The sequence below is a fragment of the Chelon labrosus genome (genome assembly GCF_963514085.1).
Source record: "Chelon labrosus genome assembly, chromosome: 17".
NCBI classification, from domain to species: domain Eukaryota; kingdom Metazoa; phylum Chordata; class Actinopteri; order Mugiliformes; family Mugilidae; genus Chelon; species Chelon labrosus.
Genome location: NC_140350.1, coordinates 10,041,001 through 10,053,865, shown reverse-complemented (window position 1 = coordinate 10,053,865; position 12,865 = coordinate 10,041,001). Strand labels below are relative to the sequence as shown.

General features: G+C 40.0%; 1 protein-coding gene across 1 annotated transcript in view; it reads right to left on the bottom strand.

Moving 5' to 3' along the window:
* The window catches only part of igsf9bb (immunoglobulin superfamily, member 9Bb), a gene marked incomplete at its 3' end in the record, with an annotated part of 102,844 nt that overhangs the window by 52,976 nt on the left and 37,003 nt on the right, over positions 1–12,865 (bottom strand). Inside the window, exon 3 of the mRNA XM_084565162.1 lies at positions 7,711–7,857. Within this exon, the coding sequence (XP_084421288.1) occupies positions 7,711–7,857 (147 nt within the window). The remainder of the gene's footprint in view (positions 1–7,710; positions 7,858–12,865) is intronic.

Sequence of the window (12,865 nt, the reverse complement as noted above, 5' to 3'; positions counted from 1 at the left end):
GAGAACAAGTACTATTTTTAGAGCACTTGTTTAATGCATTTAAAGATTTAACTTCAACTCTCAATAGCTGATCTTTCACAAAGCATTGGCATTTGTTGATTAAATTCCAAGACAAATAAGAAAAACAAACTGTGATATTGTGACAGCTGGAGTAATGTAATTGGTTGTTGTAGCTCACTCTGAAATGTCTGATATTGACGCTTGAGTTTTTTCAGTCACAACAGAATAGTTCAAACTGTGTGATGGATCATGGTTTCCAAGCACATTAGATGGTTAATCTGTCATGTATGTGAGGATACTACTATACTATTTGCAGGATAGTGATCAACAGTTGTTCTTAACTTCACTCTTTCATAAAAAGTCTGCAGGCAATGACATGAGGAAAAAAAACAAAACATCACAATGTCACAAAACCATTGACACGATCAGGGGCATATACTATATGTGACAAGCAGCAAAATGCGTGTGTTAACAGAGTTTCACTGTGGAGGGACAGTCATGTTGGTTGGGTGTCCTCTATGGGTGTGACACAAAATTATGGTTTTAGTATATACAGTACCTTGGATTAAGATTAATTCACCTTTTTTTGGTGCAGCAGAGAGAACTAAAGAAACAATCAATTAACATATTTATCATTTATTTTTAAATGAAAGCTTTCAGTTATTTTAACTTCAGGACAGCACAAAGCAACATCCCTTTCTTTTTGTCAACACTGCATAAATTGTCAGTGGACAAAGCGATTGGAGGTGTTGGTGCAACAGAATTTTGAGCGGCTGGGTTATAGTGTGTAACTAAATGCTGTGACTAAACGTCATATGCAGAACAGTTTGGGACAAATATAGTGCTGATATTCGATCACGCACATGCCCCTTAAATCCAACTGAGCCGACTAAGTTGCACACAAACTTTCTGTTACAGTAGTAGCATAATCTGGCACTCAAAGCATCTCTGGTATTTCATCTTCCAGAACACCAACCTGAGGAAAGGTGTTTGCGTGTATGCTTAAAAGTGCCGAAAGTCTCAAAAGAGTAGGTGGTAATCTGGGAAACCATTGGCTAATATCACATGACTTAGCCTCTGGGGGCAATGGCCAGTATTTGAGTGCTTCTCAAAGTCAAAGTCAAAGTCAAAGTCAGCTTTATTGTCAATTCTGACATGTGCAACACATAACAGGATTGAAATTTCTTTCCTCAAAGTTCCTACAGTGCAGCAACTTAAACATAAAATGTACAAATATGAAATGTAAAAATATAAGATATATATATGTCTATGTATCTATATATACATACATATACACACCCATATACATATACACATATATACTACACGCATACATACCTAAAAATAAAATAAAATAAAAATAAAAATAAGGGTGGTATTTACTGGTTCTGTCCAGTAAATATCTGAAAAACAAGTAACAGATATCGAGGATGTGCATTTAACAGTCCGACCAGCAACTTGACACATAAGAGTGAAGTTGGAGTTCAGAGATGACATCTATGACTAGAGTTTACACTTGCTTAGTAAACATAATATGTTAGCTTACTGGCTGACAGGGTGTGACAGGACATTATTTATTCTTTTCTCCACACAGACTGTTTACCAGCAGGAAATCAAAGCCCACTCAAACATTATTAGCCAATATTACTCAGACTGGAAATGGAAACCAGACAGTTACTGGTACCACCCTTGCCATTGCTCACAGATAATTCATATTCATATGTGCAAATATGACATGAGTGAGTTAAGAGACAGAACTGGGCTGGTGTGCCACGTGCAGGCACTGCATAGTTCTGCTGCAGAATACAGGGATGGCCAGCAGAAGGATATGGTGAAGCTATTTTTAGGGGTAGCCAACGAAGACTAACCCTAGGAGATATGAACCTGTCTTTGATATCACCTTATGTTGGATTGGTCTGCACAGTAAGAGAGAGCAGGCAAACAGCAGGAGTGTATATAATCTAACCCTAACCTTAAGGGCTTCCTAGAAGAAAACAAAATGAGATGTCCAAGGAAGGCAGAAACTGGGATTCTGCCTACCTAGTCTTGCAGTCTTTCTCATCCATTGATCTACCCATCTATTGACTTTCTAAACTGCTTAGTGGGTAAAACCTCCTTCATTTATTCCAAGCAATACCTGGTCTGATGTTCCTTTCACAATGACCTAAAATTGTTGTTTGCTGTCCTGCTGTTTGTTCATATTAGAAAATTATTTCAGTAAGTCTCCACTCATCATGCTTAGATGTCGGTAGATTTCCACTGGGAAGACGTAAGACCTTCTGTACCCTCAACCTCAATAAAGGTGGGAATCCCTACTTACTTAGTGCAGTTTTCTTGAGTGAGTTCCTTTATCTGTCTTGACAAATATCTTCTGCCCACAAGAAAACCTTTGTCAGTCAGTCTGTTTAAATCGTGCATGCTGCTTAATAAATGACCAGATTCTTGTGATTCTCTCAACATAGATTTAATGCTTTTTGCCACCCCAAACTCGGCAGTGAGGATGGGATCCGACGTCTGATCTGGACTCAGAGCAGCACTTAAGAAGATGATGATGATTACGCCCTGGACAGACAGGGCTCCATCTGAGCCCGGCCAGCACTCAGATCACAACACCAGGAAAGGAACATGTGCAACAACTAACAGTGAGAGGATGAATTGACTGTTGTTTGGAAGCAGACATAGAATAATAGCAAACAAGATTGTCATTAATCTGGACCACACAAGCTTAAAGCAATGTCAACACAAACTTTATGTCACCAAAAACAGGATTTAATGTTTTTTGCCACCACACTGTTCATCATGTTCTCCGCTCTCATGACGCCTGGAAGAGGCCGGGTAACAACAGAAGTTTGCAGGAACGAAGCAGAGATATCAGTTTGTAGAAGAAAAGCAGGAGGTCCGATCTATATGTGTCTCTGCAGAAATCTATATGCAGCCTTTACATCGTCAGTGCCGACAAGTTTGACAGATTAAGTGCTCGGTGTAATCACTGAAAACCACTGATGTTTGACAATGATGGGGAGAAGTGGATTGCAAATGCAAAACTATAAATAGAGGCAGTGCTTCATTCAGCATGATTATGAAGCAGAACAATTCTGTCTGTGCAATTTCTAAAAATATTAGCCTCATTTGAAAATGTGGTGGTGACACACCTAGTTAGGTATATATGACCACGTGATGTTGATTCCTTGGTGATGAGAGGACATTTTGTAATGTAACAAAGTTAATGAGTCACGGCTGGTAGAGTGTTACCACACCATGCCAGGACTGTACTATTGACCTGATCAAAGTTTTTGTGACTTAGATAATAGCATTAGTATCTATCCTCAGTGCACAATGTACAATTAGTTGTGATAAATTAGATTGTCTGGAGCAATATCAATACATGAAATCGTTTTGGAATAACTTTCAAATTATGTTTAATGTTAGCACCTATCAATGTAAAACTATTTTTTGGGCTGTAACTGAAACTGAGCATATGTTCTATTATCGCATCCCTATTTCTTCATCTGTGATTAAATCGAAAATTCTCCTTTTTGGGTCCCCCGACTAATTTTAAATTGAAATTCACACAAGTAAACTCTGATCATGTATAATAATCCTGTGATCACTTGAGAAAGAAAGAGCCATCACATGAATACTTTCATTAACTTTATGGAATGCCGTCGTAAGCCCACTACTCACGCTACCTACTGCAGTTTATGTTAACTACCTGGTAAATACATCTGTGTTTAAATACACTGGGTATTGAAACACTACGGAGTTAGGACGAATGGTGAATGGCCATCAGTGGTGATCAGCAGTGAGATGAGTCTCTCTGTGTTTCTAACTAACAAGGTACACTGGGTAATTCAACAATACATACCATGTTCTATGCTACTATTTTTGAACTAAGCAGGCTTTCACTTTGGCTGGTATAAGTTTGTTCTCATACTGACCTCCACCCACGCTGGCTACACCTTCACAGCTTATTCAGCAGAGAGTGCATTTAATTCAGAACTACCTCACTACTTTTTGTTGCACAAAAAGCAGCAGGAGGACCCAGTGATTAAGATGTGAACATATCCACATGCAGCCTTGTAGTGGGACCATGTTTCAGAACTGGACTGTTGCTATAAATCAGCTGTTAGGGGAGGCATTTCCATAAACTTATCCATGAAGCTAGTGCACAATATAAGATACAATAGGAATAATGTAGATAGAATTTGTGGAATAAGGAATAAAACACATCAATCTGTCTGTGTGTGGAGGTTGGGGGTACTGGGAGCTCTCTCTCTCTCTGTACCATCTAGTTCCATCTCCACCAGTTCAAAGAACATGATGTATTCTGGGCTTGGTGGGAACAACACTCTCCTAACAGAACCCGATGTACTATATTACACACTGTCAGTCATACTGTGACACTACATCAGGCTATTCTACCACTGCTGGACAATCTTGGTGGTGATGAACTGTCTCCTAATAACCGGCTTGTTTGTAGGAGTGAGTTGTGTAAGACACAATAACCAGATTTTCTGAGGGGAGGAGAGTCTGAACATGGCCATTCTTGCCACAGAGTTTGTGGTGACAAAGCTTAACAATGCCATACAGCACGTCCAAAGCCTTATACTCTGGTGTTGCAAGTCACAAACTGGGTGAAGTTTGTTACGTCTTTGACATTTTGACATTGGGGTTTTGTCTCTGCAGGTCCAGGACAGGAGAATGAATGGAGACACAAGCACATACCCCACATACCACAAGCACAGTGCTGATGGCAAAGCAGGTAGCTGTACCATTTAATAAAGACACAGAGCTTTCCTCTCACCTACATACCACTCTTTTTCTCTGTGTCTGCCATAAATAGCAAGAAGTCAGCAAGTGTAAAATCACCCTAACAACCGAGGTGAGGGGAGGGAAGGGAATGGAAAGCTTGTATTTCCATTTTCTTCATGTTCTTCCTTACAACTGATCCTGCACAACTTCCCACCTGTTAATCACAGGAATAAAGGTTGACCTTACTTGAGTAGACCATAGTGCATTGTTGGACACCATTGTCCTGCACATTGTTACTATGTTAGAAACCGAGACTAAACCAACTACTCCTATTTTCATAAATAATACAAAAATATTACAAACTATTGTGCTATTGTTAAAATAAGTAATCATCTGTCGTTACTGCCACTCCCTGCAATGACGGAAGTAGAAATGGCATTTTGGATTATTGTTCGATTGCTAAAAGAAAACATTTCTGGCACACCACTGTCCAAAGATGGCCTTGGCATTTAGAGAACTGCTCAGCTCTATACAACAACCACAACCAATGACAGTCTGACTACAACATCTGATCAAAGTGCTGTGGCACACGTCTGATTCAGGAGCAGGACACTAAAGGGCAGTGGACACATGACAGACAGAAAGAGGCAGGGCGAGAAAGCCTGAGGCCTCTAAACACTTCTGGGAGAGGGAAAGGAAAGGCAAGGCGAAGTCAAACAGAACGAGAGCAACACTGATGAAACTGAGGTAATGTGCCATGACCGGGGGGGGGGGGGGGGGGGCTGAATTCGGGGGTGTGTACAGGACTGCAGGACTGTATCTGGTGTGTCTGTTACCACAGCAACAAGCGCCATCGTATGTTGTCTGATTAAGTGACTTGATTAATGCTAGAGCCACGAAGTGAGGGCTAGAATATTGTGTGCAGGAGTTCCCTGTGAGTGTTTATATTTGTGAGGGTTACTTGTTACACTCAGATCATTGTCTGCTGTTATTTTTTAGAAAAACTATCCGTGACATGGCATTTACGGAAGGAGCTGTAAATGCCATGGATTCTGTCAATAATGCGCCACAGCCACCATGTTGTCTGTCAACAGTTACTGAGTAGAAAATGAGGATGCTTTTGTCTAAATCTGTGGTTGCTGAATGGTACCTTGAATAATTTAACTTTATAAGAAGTGCTTAATCATTCTAAACTCAGTGATGTCGTAGCGTAGGCTTAATCAAAATTATATTTGGGCACCAGACAGGAGAGTAAATTGCTTTGTCAACCTGTCAATTTCTAACTTAGGGGATTCTTAATTAATAAAGTTAGCCTGCTTAACTCAGTACCTGTGCGAGAGGGGTGCGCAAGGAGGCAGGAGTGTGAGAAGCCAAGATAACTTGGCTGAAGGGAAGGGAAAGTCCATCATGGGAAACCAAGTCAGTCCATAAGATCCTCATCCAATGCATAGGAAAGACTCCTAGGATTTTACTGTTAGCTTTCTCCCAATACAGTTTAGATGTATCCAGCAGATTTTGGTTAGAGTTCTTCTTTATTTTCTTAGAAATAGTTGTTTAAATTTCCTTTTAAACATATATTTTGCAAAAACTAGATTTATCCTTAGTTATCCTTAGTTACTCCTCTGTCTGTTCTTCTCTATGTTTGAGAGATTTTTTTTGTCCAATTTATCTCCTCCCTTCCCCCTTCATTTCCTGTCTAAGTGAAAAAGGTTTGGTTGGTCTGTAGTCCCATGTCTCTGCTACAACTTTTCCGTTGGTTTTCTATTTTAGGTATATTTTAGTCCTTATATGGACAGTGCAGAAACACAGACAAGGATAAAGATAAAGATTCAACACCTGTATGTGCTTAAATGTTAATATACGCATGTAACATCTAAAGCCTGCCAAGTCTTACTTATTTTTCATGAGCTTCTTGATCTAAATCCTAAAGGTCTTGATTCAAAAACATTTAGTTAAGAATAGAACCTTAAATTGCTAATATAGCTTGAATGACATTTAATCCTGTGGTTGAGATTAACTGTCATTGTATAGAAGTGTTGAAGACTGGACAATCCTCCCACACAAAGAGGAGCTGATGTGACCAACGTCCTGCGACATGGTCGCCAGTCCTGTGTCTGTGCGTCCCTTTCTGGCTTTTTGGACACTGCTCTTTGCCGGAGCTTAATGAATCCATACGGCAACCCAACCATCTTTCATATCGGCACACACACATCTTTCATACACCAATACTACGGAAGGTGGCACATTAGGTTCTGGCTGTTACAAAGTAGAGCAGCACTAATAGGCTGAGCAACACTTTAGAATTCATTAAAGAAAGCATCATTTTTATCTCACTTGAAATAATTTGTGCCTTTGTTGGATTGGGTTGTTTCACAGATTTTGTGTTTTGTGGTTGATTTAGGTCTCTTAGTGGTCTTTGTCTAGTTTTGTCTCACTGTAGTAATTTAGTGTAGTAGTTTGCTTCTCTTTGTGGTTGATTCATATCATTTTGTAGTAATTTGAGGCTCTTTATAGTTGTGCTCTGTCTCTTTTGGCCCTGTTCAGATCTGGTTATTTGAATGCGTCCAGTTTGATTGGATGATATTGGTACATCATCAATCCAGGATTAACCAAATGCCTGAGCTGTGACATCATTTGGGGCACAGTAGAATATAGTAAGAGCTACTATTTCTATTGGATCTTGCGTGTCTTCTTCTAGTCATTTTTGCATTTCTTTTTGTTCTCCTTTGTGTCTACTACTGGTTGAGCAACACAACTTATTGTGAGATGAGTGACAATAAGAGATCAACCCTTTCAATATCCCGATTCTGTATATTTTTCCCCAAAAGTCAACATAACAGTGTAATAATGTCAGTCAGCATGGGTCTCATGTAGTTATCAGTGTCAATCAGTGAGTGCTAAGTCGCTCTTTTACAGGCTTGATACTGAGCAGCCTGAATAATGCATGATCCTCCTTACCGTTGACGGTTAGATGCACCCAGCTGCCGTTGTGGAAGGTGTCATACTGCTGTTCCAGCATCAGCACCTTGCACTCATACCAGCCCTGGTCGTCTGAACGTACATTCTCTATCCGCAGGGAGGACTTGCCGTGCAGACTGGCCCGGCCTGGTTGGGAGAGACAAAGATGTGTCAGCAGGAAGGGACACACAGAGGTGACAAGGACGGTTGGATTAAATTTAATGGAGGAAATAAATGGAAGAACGGAACAAGTGAGAGGTGAATGAACACAGAGGTGCGAGAAGAGACACACCAGAAGAATGGTAAAGAGAAAATCAGCGTTTTAACAGTTATATTAAAATGATGTATAAATATCACAGAGTATAATCCTTGTCGTAGTGTAGGTGTCTCAGGGAAACATCACAGTGCATTAGACCTGTTTCTAAACAAAGACACTGCAGCTTTGTTAACCTGCAATGCTACATCAAAGAATAGCAACTGCAGTTGGGTACGTGCAGTGAAATCTGTCACTCAGGCCACAGTGCAGCAGAGATGTCCTCATCTCCATGTGCGTGGCGGTCTATTTTGGAGATGCACTAAGGCAAGGACAGGTCATTACTTCCTTTGAGGAGTGGGAAGTTGCCAACATGATAACATGAAAGCCCTTCGGGTTAAAACGAGACACAGTCTGTCCTAACAGATATCAACATCATCTTGTTAAGCAGAGTCAGGGATAGCTGTATTTTACTTTTCCAGATCAAAAGCTGAAGGTGGGATGGAGGTTGGGGGTTGCCAGATTGCCTGAAGCAACTGGATCATAACAGATGGCAACTAGCAATAATGGCTAAACAAAGGGATTTCAGGGAGCCCTGGCTGGCTCAAAATGTCAGCATTGTCAAAGCCTGGCTCCCCTCATTAATCCCCTCAATCCCCTCTACCTTCTCTCCTTTTTGGGTCTCCCGACTAATTTTTGTTTGCCTTCCTAAATCCCCTCTGCAGCATGACACACCAGGTAAATATATCAGCTGCACTGGCAGCTGTCTCAGTGAGTTAAGGTAGACAGTCAAAGTGATGTTTGTTCCCTAGCCTGTGCATGTGTGTGTGTGTGTCCTGGTTTGGCTATTTATATATCAGATTATATTTGTCCGGCTTCCAACCATGTCTGTCTCCTCTCTTGGCTGACTAGAAGGAACTGAGAAAGAGACTTTGTGTTATTTATTGAGTGTCAACTATGTATTTCTTACAGTATACTGTAAACAGTAACTACAGTATGTACCTGCCCTTTGATTCCTCTACCAATTCCTGTTGATAGAGTGTAAACAGCCCATCCTAAGAGTTTACTCATTGTCCTCTTGGGCTTAATATATTTAAGAATAAAAGATAATGTATCAGAAACCATGCATAAGTCAGTATAAACACAGGGTAACTTCAAAATTTGACCTCCAAATATACTGTATACTATATCAAATGAGCTCCTTTCTTTGTCCACGGCTATATCAGAGTACTGGAAAAATGTTTGAAATGGGAATGCCATGCAAAGTTAACTTTCTACATCTGTTTGTCTCTTTATTCTGATTTATTATTCTGCCCTCGTGTAGGGCTGGACCCTAGGCTGGAAGATAAATATTTAATTAATCCAATTAATTCAAGGTTGATTATATACCAAACTCCAGCCAGTTCTCTAAAGTGACGCAGGCTGACGCAGTAGCCAGCATATTTTTGTTTCGCCGGTCAAATGATTAATTCATTTCTGCCTTTAGTCAATGAAATAATACCAAATAAAGGTAGTCATGTTACTTGTGTGATTCGGAAATGGTTCTGTTTTGCACTGTCTGACAGGCAACAGTCAAAAGTAAAAAGAAGTGCTAATCTGACACAAAAAGCACGCTGTGGACAGGGAGCATGTATGTCCATACGAGTTTCTGATCCTGGCTCTGCGGCACAGCTCTAAAATCCCAACTAAAAATCATCAAACCTCAGATGCTTAATGTTCCAGTGTCACCTCGCATGACAAGACAGGGCACCGCTGGAAAGAAATTACTGATGCGTTGGCATTTTCTTTCTGGACAGACATGGTACGCACTTACACGGTCACCCACGCAGCCTGACATGAGCCTGACTGACATTTTATTGACAAGGACTGTAAGAGATGCTCTTCTTATGTTGCTGTTCATAAAATGTTGTCTACCGTTTAAATCTACAGTGTGTACAGGAAAAAGAAATATATTTTGAAAGCACTGTTCACATAGAATTTCAATAAATATCATACACTGTATATTTTGATTTATGTGTTGTGTTCATCTTGTGCAGTATTCACCGATATAAGAGATATTTCTCACCTCCAAGAGCAAGTCATTCCGACTGTTTTGGAGTGTATAAATACAGGCTTGACTCTTCTTCTCACAGCAGTTTCACACCTTAGAATTTGCCTGTCACTTTGCGCCTATGCGAAAATATGCTGTCAGGGACACGTTTTGGTAAACACAGGTTGCAGAAGCAGAAGAAATACCCTTTATCTAATATGGTTTGTGCCGCAGGTATCAGGAATGCCATGGGAATCAAAACTTTTCGACAACCACTGACAGTTTGTCTAGCAGATTATTTTAAAGGATATATAGAAAGGTTAAAGATATTAAGTAAGGGTTATATGAATTCACCGATTCATAGAGAGAAGGGCTTAAGGGCTGCAGGCCCTGAGAAAAATTCAGATCTCTGGCTAAAACGGTGTCCAGTGTGGCAGGAGAGTGTAAATGCAACCTCTAGAACAAAATTAAAACTGACATCAAAAGTCGTATGTCTGAGGTAAAGGCTGGATACTTAATGCCTCAGCAGCAGTCTCATTTAATGAGTTTGATGACACTCAGATGAGCATCCAGGTTAAATCCAGGAGGAAGATTTGGGATTTTAATTGGATTTGGATTGACATAATTTGTAAGAACCTGTCAGTCAAAAGAAGGGAAGATCAAGAAAAGCCTTAGTTTATCTTCGTATGAATGGATGTGCGCAGTCTGCATGTTCAGTTTGCCTTGTAACTGGTAACTTCATGAAACCTATGATTATGCTCAAGTCAGGCAATTGGAAGAATTGAATGTCACAGACCAGTTACAAAATATATAGTAGAAGACTTTAATGCCAGTGGACTCACCAGAATCTTGGCAATATATGTGATTTTTATTGAGTCCGCTAGGGGACAACCGACTAGTCGACTACTCAACTAATCGACTAGTCGACTTTACTGCATTTTCTATTTGTTTTACAAGAAGGTCTTGTTTTAAGAGGTTTAAATCTGCGCCATAACACTTTGACTAGTCGCCGATGAAGTGACAATGGCAACACGGACGCCTCCAAGAAGACAGGTGAGGAGCCCAGTCGGTCATTGCAGCAATTCATCAAGTGTGTAGAAATACTTGACTAAAGATGAAGCCTATTCTACCTTGACATGCGAAATATGCAAGTTTTTGATATGAGTGACATTCTGCTGAAACACCACAATATGTATTCAGGTCAAAAATATAGATTTCATTGTTGCAAAGCATTACTTTCTACTGTGTTTTTGTGCGTGACGTCATCGACACTAGCCGATGTCGACTCGACTTTCACCACATATTAGTCGTTTCACCCCTAGAGTCTGCTAGTTAAAACCCTAATATTTAATACATCAGTATAGACAGCAGGAACACACAAAGAAGGGCTATTGACCAAAATGGTTTTGTTAGAATTTCTGAATAGTGAAATACAGGATTTAAAATCCCCACAGTAAAACAATTAGTCCATTGAAAGGAGAAGAAAGCCGTCGTATGGATGGCAGAACAGAGTCCATTGTCTTCAAAACTGTCCATGTGCTAGTTTTTAGCTTTGATGCATGGATGATGTTATCACCATGCAATCCAGCACATGCAGATTACAGTTTGTAATTATAGCGTGGAAGGGAAAGCCCCAACAGAACCCCATTCATAGTTATACTAAACACAGCACCTCCTTGTTTAAAGCTAATCCAAGTACTGATATTTCACTGATTGTCATTTGTTAAAATTGACCAGTTAGGTCTTTCTTTGTTATACAGTTGTGCAGATAGGATTATTAAGCCCTGAAGAAGACTTTTGCTATTAAATCTTTTAATAACACTTGGTTGTTGGTTGGGTTATTTCTCAGAACTACACAAGTACTGAAAAACTCCAGAAAGACTGGAATGGAATTTTTGTAACGGGGACTTATGAAATTAACGTAAAAACAAACAAATCCTTACTTGCAAGCCTTTTTTCCCAACACCATGGACAAATAGTAGACTTAATGAGTCACCATGGCAACAACAAGTGTCCCTCAGCCACGTCCATTACTTTTTAGTGCCCCTAGGAAACATCTCCATGGTAGTCTATGATCTATACATCTTGCTTTTTCCTGGATTTGCAGCATGTTCCTCTAAATGCCATGTGTTGGTGAAATGTTGGTGAAGATGTTTTCTTAACTTGTTAGTGTTTTGTGTATTTGCATGCGTTTTCTCATGCTGCAGTGCATTCTGCATATTCTGACCAAATTTAATAGCACTCCATCCAATAGTTGAGACTATCACGGTTGCACTAGAGTCAAAACTGTAGGATTTGCCCTCTTGCTTGCCGACGGACTGATGTTGCCTTCCCTGTTTCCACCAGCATGGCTACAAGTTTTGCAAGAAACGGCTGAAGTACATGCTGCACATGTATCACAATCGTTTACAACCACACAAATGATTCAGGATCTAGATACATAGATATTTTATTTATCCTGAGGGATAATGTAAAGCCATGAAGATTTAATGGTGCACTGTGTGATGCTAATGGTTGTAACGTGTAACCCCCAACACAGTTTGCTTAGATCACAGTGGTATGAAGAGAACACAAAAAGACTGTTTAATCTTTTCTATAATCTTGTCTATGGGAGCTGCATAACCTTCTGATCAGTGGTTCAAAACAGTATTATGTAGTGTTTAAGGGTGTTTGAAGCAAAAACAACATTTAGCATGTATGATTTGTTATTATTAACAGTCCTACTGAGGTTAGAAGTCACCAAAGGGCTTTGGTGGCATTTAAAAGAACACTGTGTTCTCTCTGGGCTTGTTTTCCATCCGTACCTCATTAACTGCTTTCAGTGGCAATTATCATACAGCACCCAGTTTTTAAAGTGAAGGACGTTCACCTAC